Here is a 22747-nt window from a genome sequence, read left to right on the forward strand (position 1 = left end):
CACGAAACCACGGAGAAGATTGCTCAGATCCAAGCTAGACTTAAGACTGCCCGTGATCGCCAAAAGAGCTATGCCGATCTTAAATGGAAAGACTTTGAATTTAATGTTGGTGATCGTGTGATGTTGAAGGTTGCACCTTGGAAAGGTGTGATCCGTTTTGGAAAACGTGGAAAGTTGAACCCACGATACATTGGTCCATTCGAGATCTTGGAACGTGTTGGACCAGTTGCATACCGTTTGGATCTACCAGCACAATTGAGCTCAGTTCATCCTACCTTCCATGTGTCAAACTTGAAGAAGTGTCTTGCTGCACCCGAACTCATCATACCTTTGGAAGAACTTACTATTGATGACAAACTCCACTTTGTGGAGGAACCTGTTGAGATTATGGATCGTGAGATCAAAACTTTGAAACGCAACAAGATTCCGATTGTACGAGTACGATGGAATGCCAAACGAGGACCTGAGTTTACTTGGGAACGAGAGGATCAAATGATGCGGAAATATCCTCATCTTTTCCCGACTCCTCCATCTACCTCAGCTTAAATTTCGGGACGAAATTTTCTTTAACAGGTGGGTAATGTAACGACCCTGGAATTTACAACATTTATTTATTAATAATTATTATTATTAATACGTGTGATTAAACGAATGTATGTTATTACATTTACATGTTGCCTTAATTGCCCGTACTTGACTTTTTATGGCCCGGAACGTGTCTGCGACACACGAAACTTCACGAATAATATATTTAAATATTATTTGCATTCATGATTAAGTTTTATTAATCATTTTAATTAACTAAAGCTATTAGTTAGTTACTTGGGCTTAAGTTGGACTTTTATTGGATTACTTGCTAACTACTTGCAAACTTGGGCCTTTTAGTGTTAATGGACTTGTGTAAGCCCACCCTACTTATATTTATGAATTAACTAGCCCACATGACACTTGTAAGTATTAGTTTAGCATGTAACTAGTTAGTTTTACCATTATGAATCTTGTTGGCTCACTATCCCCATGCAAACCCATCTATTATCCAACTTTATGAACTCTACCATGCAAATGACCACCAAACTTCTTCCTTCCCCCTTGCTTATGCTGCTGGCCGAAAGTTGAGGCCTTTAGAGAGGTCATTTGCTTTCATTTATTCATTACTTCATTCCTTGTATCTCTCATTCAAACACACACACTTTACTTGCAATTTTCTTCTCTCTTTTTTTCTCTCAAGTTCTTTGTTCTTTGTAAGTAATTTGAAGACATTTCTTCTTCTTCTTTCTCCCTAAAAACCGTGGCCTTTTACCCCTTAAACATCATCATCAATTGTTGTTTGTTTACTTGTTCTTACTTAATGTTTGAATACATGTAGTTACTAGTTATATGTTACTTACTTTCTAACTTTCAAGAACAAACTTACTAGTTTGATTTCTTCATCTTTATCTTGTTATAACAAGAACATTCAAGAACATAATCTACCTAGTTATGTTCTACATATTTTGTTTCAAAATAACTAAAGTTCATAGTTGTATAAACTCATTACTTGTAGTTCTTGAAGTAACTTTGAAGTTACTTCACTTAAAGATCAACTTGGTTGAATCTTTAAAAGTATGAGCAACTATGAATCATTTTCTTGTTTATTTAGTTTTCTACTTTATTTGTTTCAAAGATTTAAAGTTTATAATCTTTATAATTGTTACTTGTGTTCTTGTTTGTTGTATGTTACTAGAATACCACCTTCATGGTTGGTTTAGGCTTATCATTCATTTTTATTTATTTCTTATTATTAGTTGCTTACTACACATTTGAACAAGGACATGAAACCAACAAGAGCTTACACTTTGGTGCAAGTATCATGGATCCAACACTTGGTTGTGATCTTTCTTAGTATTCATGAACTTGTTCATAAACTTACATGTAACCTTGGTTCATCAAACACTTACAACACTTGCACTTGAGTTATGATGGACAAACCTTGGTCAAAATGATGTTAACACATCAACGAGTTGTACACTTGAAGCTATACGCATCAAGGATGAGAACCGTGATGAACATCAAGCACCGAGACAACCGGAACTCTCCAAAACCCACTGTTCTGTCCAAAACCTACTGACCTGATGCTTCTGGAACAGACCAGTAGACCTGGGCTGTTCTAACCTTGATTTTTAGATAGAACTTTTCGAGTAGATAACTTTTCATATAGGACTCGTCTTAATCCGAGTTACGGTTTAGGATTTATGGCCCTCCGATCGTTACCATGTCCTTTAACGTTGTGCAGAAATTTCTGACCTACTCGCACTTAGACCGTCGCCACGGTCAAACCAAGACGAGTTTGCTTCTGTAAATTTTACCACACTTAAGGGACTCATATACGGATCCATGACCACTGGTCTCACCTTAATTCAGTAAGGGTAGAGGCCGTGGTGACTGACCGAAGTCAGCCTTTGTTTTAAACGACTTTCATAAACGAGTCTTACTTGTTACCTTTTGTTTAATGATGATTGATGATGACCCTTATGACCTTAATTACGTACTTGTAAACCTTTGAGACGACTTATTGACTTAGTGCTATTTGACTTAGGTTGAGGACGTTTGGACCGTTACTTGCACACCACTTTCCGACTACTACCTTACCGTTACTACTAATCATTGTGAGTTATAGCATTCCCTTTTTACTTTAACTTATTTTGGGAACTGAGAATACATGCGGATTTTATGTTTTACATACTAGGCACGAGTACTTAAACTTTATATATGTGTGGGTTATATAACGGCAGAAACATTCCCTTTAGCTCGGTAACGTTTAATCATTGGTTTTTGAACCGTGAACGCGAATCTTAGATATGGATCCATAGGGTTTGACATCCCCACTCGGGCTAGTAGCGCTAGCATTTAACGAGTGTTTAATACTTCGAGGTTATACGCACTTGCCAAGTGCACTTTAAGGGGGTACATTAAACGTTAAGTTAGTTACCGGGTGCCCACGGTTAAGCATATACTTTTACATACTTTTGAAACGCTCGTTGTAGCACTGAAATCTCGTGGCCTACTTACATTACTGTTATACTTAAACTGTAACTCACCAACCTTTGTGTTGACCTTTTTAAGCATGTATTTTCTCAGGTGCTTGAAGTCGCTTCCGCTATCTTACTAGTCGTGCTGTAGAACCCGCTGCCTAGAGTTGTTATCGCATGACTACTTATGTTGCATTCAAATTTTTTTTTTTACTTATGAACTTATGTTATGTAACGACCTTTATGGTCACGTACACTTATTTAATGCTTCTACTTAGCGAAGCATACTTTTGATTTGTAAAACAATTGACGTATGTTATGACGTCACTTTTATTTATGAATGTAAACTCTGTTTTGAAAACGCATATAGTACTTAACCTTGTAATGATCCTGTTGTTGATGGTCCGTACATGATGATTTAGTACGGGGCGTCACATTATCACTCAACATGGGAATGTTACTATTACGTTCCTACTGAAAATTACGCACCCACAGAACCTGAATGGAACGATTATGAAGAACACAATTCTAATTGGGATTATTCCCAAGAAGATATTCAAACTCAACAACCAGAAGAACTTGAAGATTCTTTAGATTATATGAGAATCAAACTCGAAGAACTTGATGCTCAAAAGGAACAAATGAGAGAGTTTGTAAATAGGCAAGCTGAAACTCTATCAGATTACACACCTGTTGATCTGAGGAGTATTGTGCAAGAAAATCTCAAATCATCGAATTTTGATGAATTCGAGAGCTCCGAAATCACCAACTATCCCGATGATAATTCTTATTCAGCCTTACCAATTTCACAACATATCGACACATTAGCCTCTACCGACGAAGAAGATGTAAGGGTGACAAATTGGTACTCTTGGGAAAACGATAATGTTAAAAATTTTACCCCCGAGACCAAAATGGTGAGACCAATAAGTACCGTTAATGAAGAAGAATCTACTCCAATCCCGAAATTCACCATTCCACAACCTTCCAACCCAATATTCTCAAAAGACGAGTCATCTACCGAAGATGAACTACGAGCTTTAATAGATAACGACACCTCGAATTTCACCCAATTGGGTAATAGAGGTGAAAACTTTGATCCCGAGAATAAACGGAAGGAAATGTTAGGAATTGTCCACCCTATAGTATGTATGTCGGTGTATATCGATCCATTTGACCAAGAACCAGAAAAGAGACATATACATTTACTAAAAGCTACATTTAAAAAAGAATTAGGTAGTGACGATCGGGTGAGTCTAAACTTTAAACCCATTGATATATTATACACCACCCGAGATATAAATAACTGGCTCACTATTCTAATTCGTGGAACTTATTCTACCGACTTCACATGTCGTCAGCTAAGTGTGGGGAAGTCTAACCCCACTTAACGTTAAAATAGGGGTTCGGGTTAGTGCATAACTCGTTAATAACCATGCATGATAAGTTAGGGTAAAATATGTATTTTCAAAAAAAAATTAGCAAACAGTTCAGAAAAGCAACCATTTTTGAAGAAAAACATGTGTGATAAAACAAAAAGGAAGGAACGATGAGGCGCGCCATCTATCATTCGACGAGCTTTGTAAGTACAAACTAGGTATTCTTAATCACTTTTCTACACTAATCACCCTCATGAATTTATAATTAGAGTCTGATTTCATGCAAATGAGGGCATTGCATGATCTCAAGTGTGGGGAAGGGTTATAAATTCTCTCGGGTTTACACTTGGTTTATTTGCCAAATTTTGTGAAAATTTGAAAAATTTTCAACTAAATAAATTTAAAATCATGTTTATACATATTTATGAACGATGAAAACTAGGTGTTAATACCGAAATTATCGTTACCTAGAAAAGGACATAAATTGAGAAACAACCCAAAACGCTTGAATTCATTTAAAATGGAATAAAGGAAAATAACAAGGCAAAGAAAGAAACTAAGTGTGGGGAGAATATACCAAGTTATTAAAAACTATCTATCATATGTTTCTGTAAAGTTATTGCAGGTGTTTTTGTTTTGGACTAAATTAACTGTTTTACCCGATTTACTGTAATGAAAGATGGATCTACACGATGAATCAATTCCATCATTAAAAGGAAGTAAAGTCTTCCGAAAAAGACACGCGCTTCTTGATTTAGGTCATGAAGTTGTCGTCCAGACCAGCTGTAGGTTGACGAAAAATCTAGAAAAGTCATCACTAAAATCGGCTGGAAATCCACGGACCTCAGCATCAAACAGGGTCGCCAAGTGGTCAGATTTATCCTAACCATGAGAAGGATTTATCTCGTACAATGGGGGGGCACCGTGCAAATTAGCTTGATAAGACTAATGAATCAGATCCCCAGAAAGGATAATCTCCTTAAAGATTAAAAATCAGCATTTAAGCCTGATATTCCTCAATCCTTGAGATTGACCTTAAAGATTGAGAATTCAAACTCATAGAATTCAATGATATCTAAACTCGAGCTTGAACGAGAAAATATTTTGATCAAAATTATAAACCGATTTGTTTTCTGAAAAACCCATTTTCAATGCGTTCATTACCATTGAACGTAAAATCCTAGGAATTCACCTGGAATTCATTAGGTCACCTGAACCAAATCGGGTGTCAACCGTAAAAACGGTGGTTGCATAGCATGGTCGAAGACAGGACCTTGTGCCAGACCGAAAAATTATAGGATGATCTTTACTATTGCTCCTACAAAGGATAGTACTAGCATCCGACACGTTTATAGACCATAATCATCTGCATGTCACAAGACATTGCCTTAACAGTTTCTTGTTCATCACTTTCCTTTACAACCGGACGGTAGTTTACCGAAAGGTAATATACGGGACAAGTAAACTGGACGTGTTGCTTTCCTAATACAAGGTTAGCAAGTGGGTAACACAAAACCACAAGTGTTGAGCTAAAATTTTCAAATCTGAAACCCACAAAACCCACAAAAATATTTTGCAACACCGGTGAAGGGTTATTCCGGAAAACTTGTCTAGGATAAAATCTAGCTTGAATTTTCAAAAGATCAAATGTTTTCATAAAGATCCAATTTCCTTAAGGATCTACATTTTTATAAGTCATGTGGGACTGTAAACCGCCTTTCAAATGTGCACTTTGCTTTGGAAACCGAAAGTAAATCGGCTATTTGATTGCCAGTGTCGTTGACCTAAACCCGAGGCAACTATAAAAGACACACCCACCTTTAACCACATCGTTACTATCATTGTTTATACCGCTCTATCAAAATCACTGATGTATAAAGTGTGAAGAATAAAGAAGTGATTTGTATTATCCTATTTCAAGACTGTATTGCTTGAGGACAAGCAACGCTCAAGTGTGGGGATATTGATAAGGTTAAAAAGGAACATATATTTCATAGCATTATCCCCCAAGAAAGACAAGATTTTAGTTGTAATTGTTCCATATTCAAGTAATATTCGTTTATATTTAATAAGTGCGAAGACAAAAGGCGTAAACGAAGATTTGAAGACAAAAAGGTCCAAAATGCTCAAATGTACAAGATTCAATCAAAAAGGTTCAAAATATTTATGAAGGACGTCTAAAAATGACAAGAGTACAAGTTGCGGAACGCAAAGTACACGATATAAAATAATACGCGAAGACGTCCGAAAATCCGGAACCGGGACCCGAGCCAAGAAGAAACGCCCGACGCAACGGACCAAAAATATCTAGTCTACTATGCACAAGAATAAAATATAATATATAAATAATTATATTAATTATTTATATATTTATATTTATTTTATATTATGTCGGCAAAGCTATGTGACAAACGTATGTGAGCTGTCCAGCATAGCCATGCGACTCGCATGGATTTATGCCTATTTCCCATGCGAGTCGCATGAGGATCAGATTCAGCTCAGGTTCTATAAAAGGCCAGTTTTCTACTCGTTTTTAGGAGAACACACACACAAATAATAATAATAATACTCCATAAGATAATAAATAAATATATATATATATATATATATATATATATATATATATATATATATATAGTATAGATTAGTGTTATATTAGATTAGTTCGGGTTATGTAAAGGTTATTTTACGGGTTTTTGAAGTCGAAATTCTGTCCGTGTAACACTACGCGATAAATACTCAATGTAAGTTATGTTCTCCTTTTTAAATTAATGTCTCGTAACTAAGTTATTATTATGCTTATTTGAGCCGAAGTAATCATGATGTTGGGCTAATTACTAAAATTGGGTAATTGGACTTTGTACCATAATTGGGGTTTGGACAAAAGAACGACACTTGTGGAAATTAGACTATGAGCTATTAATGGGCTTTATATTTGTTTAACTAAATGATAGTTTGTTAATGTTAATATAAAGATTTACAATTGGGCGTCCCTATAAATTACCATATACACTCGATCGGACACGATGGGCGGGGTATTTATATGTACGAATAATCGTTCATTTAACCGGACACGGGAATGGATTAATAGCCACTAGAATAATTAAAACAGGGGTGAAATTATGTACAAAGGACACTTGGTATAATTGATAACAAAATATTAAAACCTTGGGTTACACTCAGTCGACATCCTGGTGTAATTATTAAACAAAGTATTAAAATCTTGTTACAGTTTAAATCCCCAATTAGTTGGAATATTTAACTTCGGGTATAAGGATAATTTGACGAGGGCACTCGCATTTTATATTTATGACCGATGGACTGTTATGGACAAAAACCAGACGGACATATTAAATAATCCAGGACAAAGGACAATTAACCCATGGGCAATAAACTAAAATCAACACGTCAACCATCATGGTTACGGAAGTTTAAATAAGCATAATATATTTTATTTCATTTTTTTTCTCGTACTTTTATTTATTGTCATTTTAATTATTGTTATTTATTTTATTGTTATTTAAATATCATCATTTACTATACGCTTCGCTTAAAATATAAATCGACAAACCGGTCATTAAACGGTAAACCCCCTTTTATATATTATTATATATAATTATATATATTTTGTACAAATATAGTTGTTTAAAAATATAGTGTGCAATAAGCCCGCTCCCTGTGGAACGAACCGGACTTACTAAAAACTATACTACTCTACGATTAGGTACACTGCCTATAGTGTTGTAGCAAGGTTTAGGTATATCCATTTTGTAAATAAATAATTAAAACTTGTGTAATTTGTAACGTATTTCGTAGTAAAATATAGTACTATCACGTACCCCTCCGCTACCACATCAAGCACCCTGGTAACTAAACTTAACGTATATATAATTTGTACCCTTTGTATAATCATCTTAATAATACACGCAAAACAACGTGTACGCTTCTCAAATAGCATACGTCCGTTAAAAGGCTAGTGCTCTAGCTCGGACGGGGATATCAAACCCTATGGATCCATATACTACTACTCGCGCCCACCAGTTCTTATAACTGGCAGTTAACAGTTATCAAAGCTAAGGGATTTTCGGTTCAAACTCAGTGTAGAATTTAGTATGTACTTGTATCCATTGCGTTTTAAATAAAGTGCATGTATTCTCAGCCCAAAAATATATATTGCAAAAGCAATTAAAAAGGGATCAATGAAAACTCACAGTTTAATATTGATATACAATATTGCAGGAAAGCACGTAGATGCATCGGAGATGATAAACACGAGGTTTGATTCACAAAAATACCCCCGAACATTACCCATAATTTCCTTGGCAATAACCCATATTTTCCTTAACTCTAGCTCGCTCGGAAACTCGTTTTGAAAATTACTTGGACAGCACTCCGTCGTAATATTTTATGTACATTATTATTTTTGTATCGCAAAAATAATAACACTAATAATAAAAAAATAATACGATTAATAATAATCTTAATAATAATAATAATAATAATAATAATAATAATAATAATAATAATAAATAAATAAATAATATTACGGAGTATATATATTTGTGTATGTGTGTGATTTTAATCGAGCGAAAACACTGGAATTTATAGATGTGGCCTGACAAACACTGCCATGCGATCGCATGGGTTTGAAGGCCTTTGGCCATGCAATCGCATGGCCTCCCCTTCCAGCTCACATATTGTTTGTCATCAAGCTTGTCGACATATTTTAAAAATAATATATATTATATATAATTTATGTTAATTATATATATAATATATTATATTCACGTGCATAGTTGACTTGTAATTTTCGTTCCGATAAGTTGTACGTCGTCACTCGACTTATGTCCCGGTTTCGATTTTTCGAACGTCCTATCGTATACTGAGAAAACTTGTACTTTACGTTTCGTGAATCGTACCTTTGTCAAAATATAGTCTTAAATCATCCATAAACTATACCACTGTAGCAAAGTCAATTTCTACTGTAGCAATTCACTGTAGCAAAGTCAATTTCACTGTAGCAAATAGTGATTTTCGAAAACACTGTAGCATTTTGGGTACTGTAGCAATTTGAAAATGTTACTATCGTTTACTAAATAACTTGAAATTATATATATGTATATATCTTTTTAATAGACATAAATCAGTTTTTAAATACATATTGAAAGTTATTTATAAATAAATTTTAATAATTAATATTTCAACTTATCATATATATTCAAATAGATATTTAAACCAATAAGTTTAATGTACGGTATCAAATAATTAATACATTGTTACCTTTTCAAGTTATAGTATATATGTATCTATTTACATATAATTGTTCGCGAATCGTCGAAAATAACCGAAGGGTATTTAAATATATAAAAGTAGTTCAAAAATTTTGAGATTCAGTTTTACAGACTTTGCTTATCGTGTCGGAAATGTTAATCATACAAAGATTAAGTTTAAATTTGGTCAGAAATTTTCGGGTCATCACACATACACATTCATGTTTATGGGACTAGCACAATTTATGCTCTAAGCGGCAATCAAGTCGCCAATAATATGTATGTATGTTTTTTGTCGTAATGAATGAGGTTACGTAGAGTTCTTTTTGGGAGATGAGATGATTACGATGTTAGGTCGGGCTAAAAAAGCCCAAATATCATGGACTTTGTTTTCAAAAATCTAAAAAGCTTTTAATTTGGTTAAATTTTCATCGAGAAATCGTAACCCTATTTTGTATTACGAATTACTAAGCATCTATATACATGACTTCATATAAAACCATCAATGTATACATGTATGCACAACATCTTAAAATCGTAAGAAATAACCGAAACTCACCCTACAGCAAAACGCGGTATGCATTCCTGGTTTTAGAGCAAAATACACTTTTCAAAAGCATATAATGTTATAGTTTTTTTTTTTTAAATGTCTTTTGACTAATTTTTTAATATAAATATTAAGAATTTTTCTAAACATACCCGTTAGGGCTATGCTTAATAAACTAGGACATGCATAATTGTTTTATAAATAACTCAAAAACACTGTAAATAACTACCTCACTACTTATAATCAAGGTTGGAGAATTTGGATCTCTGGGAGATCTCGTTTGGACTTTTTAGGGAGATCTCGGCATCTTAGAATAATCTCGGGGAGATCTCGGACGTTGACTTACGTTGACTTTATAGTTTTTTTTTTTAATAAAAATATGCATAAAAACATAAATATATGTATATTTATATACGTTTTTACGAGATTTTATAAAAATATCCGAGAAATGAGCGAGAAAATCTTAGAAAATACGAATTTTATAAGAAAATCTTACAAATTAGCAAGAAAATTCGAGAAATCGTGGCTTTGACTAAGTTTGACCGCGTTGACCGAGAAATCTTGGGAGATGAACATCTCGTCTCGCTTGCCTTCTAAAAACGAGATCTCGGGAGATTTACAACACTGCTTATAATGTACAATTATCAAAGCTTGAAGTGTTTTATTAAGTATAATCCTAAAGGCTAACGATAGAAAAGTCCAAATATTAATTAGATATAAACATACATGTGGATTGTTCAATTCAACTAGGGATGACAAAAATACCCATACCCGATGGAAAAAACCCGAAACCCATCATTATTGGGCCGGGTTCGGTCCGGGTCTGCGGGTCTTAGGTCGGGTATGAGGATGATTTCAATTTTTATTCTGGGTTCGGGTATGGTTTTGTATATAAACCCGCTTACCCGACCCTTTTACCCGATCCATATACCCAAACCAAGAGATTTTTTATATATTTTTTTTGAAAGGCAAACTTACACACACCATTAACACGAATACTTACAACCACGAATATGTCCCAGTGGGACTTGAACCCTCAACCTATTGGTTGGAGGGCTACCATGATACTGCTGGGCCAAATGCCCTTTGATGAGGTTTTAATATTTAATAATAGAAATTTTTAGTATCTAGTATGAATCTTGATAAGTTTTTTTTTTTTTTTTTTTTTTTTTAGGCATCAAATTTTTTATTAATATTATAAAGTGATACACAAAGGACTCACGAGGAGCATAAGAACATCAAAACTATTGCGACATTAGATAGATAAATGTCTAGCAACCATCACCTACAGACTATTTGCGAAATTATGATAGATACATGTCTAACAAAAAAACTAAGAACACTTGGATAACAGTGATGTACAACATCAAATTTTGTTGTTTTTTAAGTCTGTAATCTGTCAACAAAAGTTGATGTACAACATCACATATTGTTTTTTAGTATGAAATTTGTCAAAAATAAAATCAATATACATATCCAGATCCCCGTTTACCAGTGGAAAACCCGATACCCGACGGTTAGCAAGTAAATGGAGACCCCGTCGGCCGTCGGGTATGATTCCGGATTTAGGACAAATTTTTTTAATCGGGTTCGGGTCTGAAATTACTTAAACCCTGTCCAAATCTGATCCGATGACATTCTTAAATTCAAGGTAGAAGCGTATTTTTTAATATTTTTCAACTGTAATAGAATAAATTAAAAAAATAAATAATACGGAGTAAATCTTAATTCATTTTGTTCATCTTCTTCGTGGGCTTCGGTCTCCTAAAAGTCATCCTATTCAACTTCAATAATCTCACTTACCATCATCATCACACATATATACTACACCAAACAAACAAACCCTTCAATCAAATCAAATCAAATCAGATCAATTTCAAATCAAAACCTAATTAACCCAATTAATAACTAATTCACATCCAAATCCCTAAAACCCCTCTTTCAATTTCACACTTTCAGATCTCAATCTCCACATCTTCCATGGCTTCCCCTGGAAACCAAAATCAACAACCAGGCGGAGGTCCATTTGACGTTCAACGTTTCTTCAATCCTCCATCATCATCACCATCACCATCACCACCCCCAGTTTCATCAAACCCTAATTCCATCAATTTTCAAAACCCTAACCCTAACAGCTTTCCCTACCCACCACCGTCTATCGCCGCATCCTACCCCCCTCCCACCATCACCGGCGGTCCCTACCCTATCTACAACCCTCAGTTTCACCTCCCATCACCTCAATTTCAGCCAAACTCTAACCCTAACGGGAACCCTAATCATGGAGCTAGATTAATGGCGTTATTAAGTACACCACCACCAACCAGAACTGATAGTAATAATACCAATAATAATATAAATCAGGTTCAGTCATCTATTCCTATGGTTCAGTCAACCAATCCTATGTTAACTGTACCTGCATTGCATTCAGCTTCTTCAGGGCCTTTAAGGATGCCTAGTAGTAAGCATCCAAAAGGTCGTTACTTGAGTGGTGAGAGTGTTGTGTATGATATAGATTTAAGGTTGCCTGGTGAGGTACAGCCTCAACTTGAGGTTACTCCGATCACTAAGTATGGTTCAGATCCAGGTCTTGTTGTCGGAAGACAGATTGCTGTTAATAAGAGCTATATATGTTATGGGTTGAAACTTGGTGCGATTCGGGTTCTTAATATCAATACTGCTTTGAGATCACTGCTTAAGGGTCTAGCTCAGGTTTGTTATTTTTTCCAGGTTCAGTATCGAATGATATATTCATTGTGATTGCAATCTGTGTGGATGTAGTAGCTTAAAGATCTGATCTTTTATATTTTAATTGGGCTTTGTATGTTTGTTATTGATCATATGTATGAAAGTTTCTAACTTTATGACTTTTTTTATTAAAGTTATGAACACTACTACAGTAATTGGATGGGGGTGAGTGCCTTCCGTATCTTGTTTTGTTGTTTTTCATTTAGTTGTAGGTTGATACCATAGGTGGTAATCAGATTTTTAGTTACTTGTGATAGATGACTTTGTTATAAAATGCTATAAAAAGTCCAAGACTTCATATGTTTCTGAATGCTGACCCATTTTTATGGTCGATTTTTTTTTTAGTTTGTAAGTTATGTAATAGTGCTCGATTATACTATATGAAGTATGCAAATTTTCTATTGATAATCGTAGATTGATTTTTAACAACTTAAGTTGAAAAAATGTTTGAATGTGCTTTACTTGTCATTGAAAACTTGTAGTTATATAATAAGGAGTAATAAACTTTGTTACTAAATATGGGGTTCGGATGTGATTCTGCTGCTTGAAGTTCTAAATAATACATGTTTGATTGGCGTGGAGTGTTTTGGCAAATTCTGAGTATTCAAGAAAGTTTTAGATGAAAAGTTATTAGTATAAATTTGATTATACAACATCTAAATAGTGAATCAATGAAGTAGGAGACATGTTCACTACTGCACTAAAACAAGGTTATATGCCTTGATTGTTTGGAACCTGCAACTGAAAGTCTGTTGACTTAGTGAATTTGATTCTTGTATATTTGTTAATTCGATCAAATGGTTTGTTCTTTTCAGAGGGTTACAGATATGGCTTTCTTCGCTGAGGATGTTGACCTTCTAGCTAGGTAATAATCTGCTTGATGTTTATCCTTATATATTTTAAACATACAGCAAGATATAACCGAACCATTTATATATGCCAGTGCGAGCATGGATGGACGTGTTTATGTTTGGAAAATTACAGAAGGCACAGATGAGGATGATAAGCCACAGATTACAGGGAAGATAGTTACTGCAGTTCAGATTGTTGGGGAAGGAGAATCTGTCCATCCTCGAGTTTGTTGGCACTGTCATAAGCAAGTAATTATTCTTTTCCAACTATCATTTTATTATTTATTTATTTATTTATTTTAATCTTCTAGGTATATTTACTCCAGACATTATACTGATAATTGTTTGTGTTGCAGGAGGTCCTTGTTGTTGGGATCGGAAAACATGTTTTGAGAATTGATACTACAAAAGTTGGGAGGGGTGAAGTGTTTACTGCAGACGAACCTCTCAAGTGTCCTATTGATAAGCTGATTAATGGAGTTCAGTTTGTTGGTAGTCATGATGGGGAAGTGACCGATCTGTCGATGTGTCAATGGATGACTACCCGTTTGGTTTCTGCCTCAATAGATGGAACGGTTAGTTAACATCTTAATCCTTAATTAAAATCTAATGTGACCAATGCATGTAATGATATACTCCGTATTATTGTATCCTATCTATGCGGTTCTGGATTGCATTATTTAGAAAAGATATTGTCATTCCTTTACCAATCAATCAAACCTGATATAGTAAGGTTTGGCTAATGGTAAAGGGTACTTTATACTTTTATAGCATGTAGTCTTATTTGGGACACAAGTACAAGAGTATGGATCATGTATCTAGTTTTCTTTCTTCATAAATTGTTGAGTTGTGGGTACAGTTAAACAGATTAATGTAAATGGTTTTACTAAATGACTAATGTTCTTGTAAATGATATTTTTGTTAAACAGATAAAGATTTGGGAAGATCGAAAGTCCACACCAATTGCAGTGTTGAAACCACACAATGGTCTGCCTGTCAACTCTGTTACATTCTTGACGGCCCCTCATCGCCCAGATCACATCATTCTTATCACAGGGGTATGTATGTCTTTTCATATTCTTTAAATCTGCTGTGAAGCATATATTCACCTATATAGTTGGCTAAACATATTACTGATTTATTGAACTTGATAGGGTCCTTTAAATCGCGAAGTGAAAATATGGGCCTCAGACAGTGAAGAAGGATGGTTGCTTCCTAGCGATGCTGATTCATGGCGCTGTTTACAAACACTTGAATTAAAGAGTTCCTCTGAGTCTCAAGTTGAAGACGCATTCTTTAATCAAGTAGTTGCATTATCCCAAGCCGGTCTTTTGTTACTAGCAAACGCAAAGAAAAACGCTATATACGTTGTACACTTGGAGTATGGCCCGAATCCAGAAGCCACCCGTATGGACTACATTGCAGAGTTTACAGTCACTATGCCCATACTAAGTTTTACAGGCACAAGTGATATATTACAACATGGGGAGCAAATTGTTCAAGTTTATTGTGTTCAGACACAGGCTATTCAACAATATGCTTTGGAGTTATCCCAGTGCTTACCACCTCCAATTGATAGTGGGATCATTTATGAGAAACAGGACTCAACTGTTTCACGTGATGCTGTTACTGAAGGTTTGAATACTCTAGAAACTTCTAGAAGTAAGGCAGAAATGTCTTTGGATGTTTCGGTACCGATTTCTGATGTTGGTTCCATATCAAGACAGCCTTCAAGTTCTCGTTTGACTGAATCTTCTATTGAATCACCTCCAGTTACTTTGCTTCATAAACTTTCTGATATGAAAAGTTTTCCCGAAATCCATGAGTCGGGTGAGCAAAAAGTAGACGTTTCATTGGGTCCCGATTCAGTAACTGATGAAAGCAAAGTTTTAAAAGAGGATGGTACAAAGTTTAAGCATCCAACTCATTTGGTAACTCCTGCTGAATTAATGGCCACGTCATCATCTGAGATAAGTCACGTTTATGAGGTGAAGAATGACATGGATCTAAATGTGCGTGACACGGTTTTTAAGTCCGATGCACAAAACGTTGAGTTAGGGGTGAAAGTTGTGGGTGAAATGGGGAAAAAGCAAGATGTTGAACCTGTAACTCAAGGTGAGGTTCATGGTTTTGCTTCACAGGCATCAGATTTCGGAAGTCAACTTGATGGGTCAGGTCAAAGTCAAACCTTAGGTGGTCAAGTCAAAATTCAAGATGATAAAGTTGACGTTTCCGGACAGGTTGATTCAGTCATACCTGCAACAGTTGATTCCCCGAAACCAGTGTCTTCAACCAAAGAGAAAAAAGATACGGGAAAGTCAACCCAAGGGTCAAACCCGTCTTCTCCCATCACAAGTGTACTTAATGAGCCAGGTGTCATTTCAGGTGTTCAGTCTGCTGAGTTGATACTTTCACAACTTCATTCTATGCAAGAAACTATCACGCAGGTTAGTATCTGTCGCCTGTCGATAATAACACGCGTATAATTCATAATAGTAGGTAAATTTTGGATCTTTTAATTGCAGGTTTTGATGAATCAAAAGGAACTTCAAAAGCAGATTCCAGGAATGTTAACGGTACCTTTAACTAAAGAAGGTAAAAGAATCGAGGCAGCCATAGGAAAAACCATGGAGAAAACTTATAAAGCTAACTCTGATTCTATCTGGGCTCGAACTCAAGAAGAATTTACTAAGCAAGAAAAGTCAAACCGAGATCGCCATCAACAAGTTTCGGGTTTGGTTACAAACGGGCACAAGGACTTACTTGTTGCGTTTGAGAAAATGTTGAAGAAAGAAACATCTTCACTCGTGACAGCTGTCGTACGATCGGTTACCCCAGTTATCGAGAAAACCGTAGCTACAACGATCACCGAGGCTTTTCAGGTTATTATAGAATTTGAAATATGAATATCCTAGTTTTTTATTTTTTTTTTATTTTTTTTTTTTTATTTTTTTTTTTTTTAGCATGTCACATATAGAAATTTGATTAATGTTTACATGTAGAGAGGTGTTGGCGATAAGTCTGTTAACCAACTGGAAAAATCGGTTAATTCCAAACTTGAAGCTGCTGTTACTAGGCAAATTCAAACCCAGTTTCAAACTTCCGGAAAACAAGCGTTACAGGTATTAGTTTAACCTGATATGGTGTACTTTGAATATTACTAATTTGTTGATCTGAACCGTTGGTTTATTTTACAGGAAGCATTGAAGTCGAGTATGGAGGCATCTGTTGTACCTGCGTTTGAAATGTCTTGCAAGGCCATGTTCAATCAAGTGGAAGCTACATTTCAAAAGGGAATGATTGAACATACAACTGCAGCTCAACAACAAGTTGAGTCTGCAAATTCTCCTTTGGCGATTGCTTTGAGGGTAAATAACTATACTAAATTATAATTATAACTGGCATTCGGTTGGGATCGGGTTTTGGTTGAATCCAAATGGTGAGCTTTTTTTAACGGGTCTAAACGGGTCGAACCCAGTCGGGTCGTGTTTGGGTCGAGTTACAGTGAGGATAACTTGAAAATTGAAATTGAAACGGGAATCTAAAAGATAAAATCTGATAACCGAAGCTGAAGCTAAAGTTAAAATTGAAAACTGAAAATTGAATCGTGGCATTGAAAACTGAAACCGGAACGCGAAACTAAAAACTGAATTGCAAAACTTAAACTTAATCGCAAAACTGAAACTGAATTGCAAAACTGAAACTAAATTGCAAAACTGAAAACGCGAATTGCGTAACTGAAACGCGTACGAGATGGTGGCGGTAGGTTTGGTGGCTGAGATGGTGGCTGTACGAGTGGTGGTCATGGTAGATTTAGGCAATGTGGAGAAATTACAAGAATGTCCATATCAAAAGATAATGAATCTGGTGCTCCCAAGGGGTATGTTGGTCTTTTAAAAAAGTTTAATATAAAGTGTTGGTGCATTGGTTCTATAAGTTAACTTCCTGATGATCCATTACTAAGGTTTTACTTTGATCATAGCAATGTGTTTCAGGCTTTAGAACATAGTGGTTTCCATTGTGGTGAATGCATAAATACCGTAGAAGATGTCAAACCACGAGGTGATGCAGAACCCGGACTAGAACTTGTTCATTTTATACGTTCAACATCCTGCATTATTGATACTTGTCATTTTCAAGTTAGATAATTATCAAATAAGTCAATGAAATTGTTTAATACAGATTGCAAATTACAGATGCATGATATAGGTATTTCACAATTTCATTGACATTTTTGAAAATCTAATTCGAATATTGACAAATATCAATAATGCAGAATGTATGTTGAATATACAAAATGAGGAAGTTTTAGCTTGGAACTATCGGACCATGTATCACTTCTTGGTTTGGCTTCCCTGACGGTTATCGTGCTTTCTCCACAGTCTGAACCACTATGTTCCAAAGTTTGGAACGCATTCATATGAGCAAAGTCAACTCTGAGTAAAGGATCATTAAAAAATTAATTTACAAAGCAAATCTAACCAATACTTTAAATTGAACTTTTTTGAAAGGACCAACTTACCCCAGTGGGATTGCCAGATTCACCATCTTTTGGTGTGGATAGTCTTGTAAATTTTCCATATTGCCCAAATCTACCACGTCCACCACTCGCATTGCCACCAAATCTACCACCACTCCTACCGTCAAATCCACTGTGTTCCAAAGCCGAGAACACTTCTCTATCTATGAGAGCAACCGTGGGTAAAGGATCAAGTTGATTTTATATGGAATAATTAAACCAACACTTCATATTAAACTTTAGAAAAAGACGAACATACCCCTTAGGAGCACCAAATTTTCTTGTAATTTCTCCGCATTGTCCAAATCTACCACGTTCACCACTCGTACCACCTCCATCTCGTCCATCGATTCTAGTAATGTTAAGTTTAACAAGTTCTTCATTATGTCTAACTGGTATTTTTGTAGGATGCCATAAACTCTGCATCGTCTTTGACTCGAAGTTTGAGCACTGAAATAGCTGATGGTCAAAGGAAGTTGGTATCCCTTGCACTGGCAAGGGCAAATTCGGAATCAGCCAACCCATTGATAACCCAATTGAGCAATGGACCTCTAGGAAGTTTTCAGGAGAAGGTCAGTTTTTCTCTTTGTTATCTTGTCTGCAATCATTCATACCTGGCAACAATATCATGATATACAACATTACCTATCTTAATGCAACAGATCGAGGCACCATTGGATCCAAAACAAGAGTTGTCTAGGTTGGTATATGAACATAAGTACGAGGAGGCGTTCACTGCTGCTTTGCAAAGAAGTGATGTTTTGATTGTCTCCTGGCTATGCTCTCAGGTATATGTTTTGATCTTTTTTTTTTTCAACCCTTGCATATGTTTTGATGGTGTTCTTATATATTTTGATTGTTGTCAACTAGGTTGACCTGCAGGGGTTATTAACAACCAACCCTGTGCCACTGAGTCAAGGGGTGCTACTATCGTTACTGCAGCAGTTGGCTTTTGATATTGGCAACAACACATCAAAGAAACTTGGATGGATGATGGATGTGGTGGTGGCCATCAAGCCATCAGACAGCATGATATCAATGCACGTTCGTCCACTATTTGAGCAAGTCAACTCGATACTAAATCATCAAGTAAGCATCCCTACAACTTCGGTGGCTGAGCTTTCGAGCATACGGGTTGTCATGAGACTCATCGACTCCACACTCAGGACCCTGTAAGTAATGGATGTCGGACATAAGGGTTCATATGCATCTATCTATCTACAGAGTTTTGTTTGTATAAAGTTTTCAAATTTTGTATTGGTTCATGTATTTTGCACTTCAGTTGTTAGAAGGGTCTGGTTAAGGTTATGATTTTATTGGACATTTGTTTGATTATTATTATTAATTATTAATATATACGGAGTATTTGTTTTTGATTTAAGGATGTTTTAGGTCTTGTTTTTTCAAATTATGTACATTCGTTCATAAATTTTTATCTTGTGTGTAGATGTTGTCTGTATGTGGTGGTGGTTTAGCCAAAGCTTTGAGATATTTTTTTTTTATTAATTGTTTTTCACTTTGTTTCTACTGGGTTCACTTTATTTGCCTGTGACTTCTTTTTGAAAAAGTTACGCCGGTTATCCTTAAAAGTGATGGTTCTCGTACTTTTCACTTGTCTGAGTGACAATGCTCTTTTTCCAAGTACCACTCAAAGGCCAAAATCTGTGTGTATTTGATTCCGTAGGGAGTAATACTGATTTGATTTTAGCGAGAGTAACACTGATTTAATTTTAGCTTTGAACTTGACGAATATACGGAACCAATTTGGTTTGAAATTTTTGGCAAAATAAGATGAATTACTTTACCCTCCTGTGCCCACTGTACCAACAAAAAAAGTTTACAAATGTTGGTGACACGGATTACTTATGTAATACAGAGATATAATTTTTGTTTATTTTCCAGTTTAATAGCAGAAAATAACTTTTTCTTATCATATTTTTAACACAAGTCCTAGAGGCCATCCACTTTTTTTATATTATCTTTTTATAGAAAATTAGTAGTTTAATACATAAATCTTGATGCTTGATTCAGGTCACAGTACCAAAATATAATACGGAGTAGTCTGCAGGTAATATTAACGAATGAACCAAAACGCTAGGATTCAGGAATCAGGATAAACTGAAAAAAAAAAAAAAAAAAAAACCGTGTTGGTTCAACAAACCAATCAGAAAATATATCAAGTAATTTAAATTAATTAACAAATATGTACAGTAATAAATATATACTCTCGTATAATCTACAACATTCTAATCTAATTATTCCTAAAGTTACTACCAACACTGATCGGTCTCCCACCGTCGAGACGTATAAATCCCCCGTCTTATTCCACCGGCCATGTACACACCTGAACGCCGTCCAAATCTATCATTCAATCTCGTATCATACATGGCTCGTTCCGCTGGATCAGTCAACGTGACGTAAGCATTATGAATCTCAATAAACTTCCGTTCATCATGTTGCTCCACATCCAATACATCCGGATGAAAAACCTTAGCCAAATTCCGGTACGCAGCTTTAATCTCATTCGGCGTTGCGTTACGTTTAACTCTTAATACTTCGTAAAAACTCGAATGTCTTCCGTTTGCAGTCGAATTAACCGCCAGTTCAGCGTCTGCAACGTGAAGCACGGCGGTGCATTGCCGGAATTTCACCTTTCCGGTTGAATTTACCGGTGATCGGAGAGGTCTTACTCCGATTGAACTGGTTAGAGTTCCGATCATCTTGAGAGTCGAGTGTGATTCTACAAAATAGAAAAACGATACAGAATTAGGGTTTTGGAGAATGATGTTATTAGAATGTTTGAGTACGATTTGGAATTGTTGGGAGACACTCATATTTATACACAAAAAGTCAAAAGATTATAGATTAATTTTAATGAGATTATTATTATTATTTTTTTTTTTAAAATTATTATTATTATTATTATTATTATTGTTATTATTATTATTATTATTATTATTATTTTTGAACGATTATATCAACATAGATTTGAATGCTCTCATTTGTCACTCACACACGTTAGGAATAAAGTTAATTCGCGACGATGTTGGCAGGACTTAAATTTTAGGAAAGCTCACCACAGACTTTTCTAAATTCCATTGATGTTGACAGTACCATTAAATATTGAAAACTATCTCCAAGTTGGATCTCAACTCATACATACCACTCACAGTGATATTATTTTTATTATATATTATTATTATATTATTGCGTGTTGGTGGTGCTTGTCCTATATGTTTTATGTTAAGTCCTTCTAGAAGGCTTGGGTGACCAGGGTCCATGGCTTGGGGACCATGCATGAGCCATGGCGGGTGGACAAAGTTAGGGTTCAAGGGTTGGGTGAGGGCTCCATCTGTTTTTGGTGCACCAAAACAGATTGAAGGTTTCTAGAAGGGATATCTCTGTGGCAGTCTTTGTCAAAATAATGCTTAGAGTCACCTTGATCTTACCTTCCATATTTTAAGTAAACAATCTTTATCATCTTCTATTTCTTTCTATTTCTATTGATGTTATTATAATAATAATAATAATAATAATAATAATAATAATAATAATAATCGCGGGTGCTGCTGCTCATATTTTTACTAGGATAGGTTTTGCTATTGCTAGAGGTGTGGGGGCCCAGATTGTCTCTAGGCTTCCCACTAATTTTTTGTAAGTTTTAAAACTTTTAAGTTAAAAATAATAATAATAATAATAATAATAATAATAATAATAATAATAATTATTATTATTTATTATTATTATTATTATTATTATTATTATCATCTAGTCACGGGTTCTATACTCGCGGGTGGAGTAGTGACTTCCTTCTAATCTAGAGTTCGAGAAATGATTATCTACATACACTCCACCTCCTCCATACCCTACATTCGTGGGATTGATCATTGTTGTTGTATTATTATTATTATTATTATTATTATTATTATTATTATTATTATTATTATTATTAAGTCCTGTAATTAATAGTTTATAACTCGTTTTCGATGGAATCTATTTTTAATATTAATAAAAGAAAAATAAATTATTGTTACACAATAACTTTTGATTATACATTAGTTTTGTATATATAGACTAATTTTTTCTTTTGAAGTTCTAAATTTAATCTTGTTTAGTACTTGTCAGCTTGAAATTTAATTTAATTTGTGTACTGATAAGGAGTTGCTTTAAGGAAGTGAATTTGATATTAAAACATGACAAATTGCACACAAGGACCTATTACGACGAGCATGTGTGGTTAATCAGTTAGCAAAAACTTTTTTGAAGAAATTAAAATATTTTAAACTAATAGTTTGGTTTGAATTGAAGTCTGAGATATGTTTCATAGTTTAATTAGGTAACTGTCTAGTTAGACCACCCCTATCGTTAGTTACCCGTCCGTTACCCGCACATTACCCGTCATTACCCCTAACTAACCATAGGCACGGG

The 22747-nt window shown here is 35.0% G+C and overlaps 2 protein-coding genes across 2 annotated transcripts; one reads left to right on the top strand and one right to left on the bottom strand.

Moving 5' to 3' along the window:
• Positions 1–12045: 12045 nt before the first annotated feature.
• On the top strand, positions 12046–19825 carry LOC139894371 (enhancer of mRNA-decapping protein 4-like). The gene is made up of 12 exons (XM_071877618.1): positions 12046–12913; positions 13765–13814; positions 13893–14049; positions 14157–14375; positions 14730–14858; positions 14955–16247; positions 16326–16682; positions 16803–16922; positions 16998–17168; positions 18727–18891; positions 18982–19107; positions 19190–19825. Exons 1-12 carry the CDS (start codon positions 12185–12187, stop codon positions 19493–19495), a joined length of 3822 nt encoding a protein of 1273 aa, XP_071733719.1. The 5' UTR covers positions 12046–12184; the 3' UTR covers positions 19496–19825.
• Positions 19826–20420: 595 nt separating this feature from the next.
• On the bottom strand, positions 20421–21153 carry LOC139888137 (chaperone protein dnaJ A7A, chloroplastic-like). The gene is made up of 2 exons (XM_071871169.1): positions 20664–21153; positions 20421–20437 (listed from the first exon to the last, which is right to left on the bottom strand). The coding sequence occupies exons 1-2, from the start codon at positions 21151–21153 to the stop codon at positions 20421–20423; spliced, it is 507 nt and encodes a 168-aa protein (XP_071727270.1).
• Positions 21154–22747: the final 1594 nt, after the last annotated feature.

This window comes from Rutidosis leptorrhynchoides, chromosome 2 (genome assembly GCF_046630445.1).
Source record: "Rutidosis leptorrhynchoides isolate AG116_Rl617_1_P2 chromosome 2, CSIRO_AGI_Rlap_v1, whole genome shotgun sequence".
NCBI lineage: Eukaryota > Viridiplantae > Streptophyta > Magnoliopsida > Asterales > Asteraceae > Rutidosis > Rutidosis leptorrhynchoides.

What these genes read in the sequence shown, in the direction of transcription:
- LOC139894371 (XM_071877618.1), top strand. Translation starts at nt 12,185, where the DNA reads ATGGCTTCCCCTGGAAACCAAAATCAACAACCAGGCGGAGGTCCATTT. An exon ending in CTTTGGCGATTGCTTTGAGG is followed by an intron (nt 17,169 to 18,726) that starts GTAAATAACTAT and finishes GTATTTTTGTAG; the next exon opens with GATGCCATAAACTCTGCATC. An exon ending in TCTCCTGGCTATGCTCTCAG is followed by an intron (nt 19,108 to 19,189) that starts GTATATGTTTTG and finishes GTTGTCAACTAG; the next exon opens with GTTGACCTGCAGGGGTTATT.
- LOC139888137 (XM_071871169.1), bottom strand. Translation starts at nt 21,153, where the DNA reads ATGAGTGTCTCCCAACAATTCCAAATCGTACTCAAACATTCTAATAAC.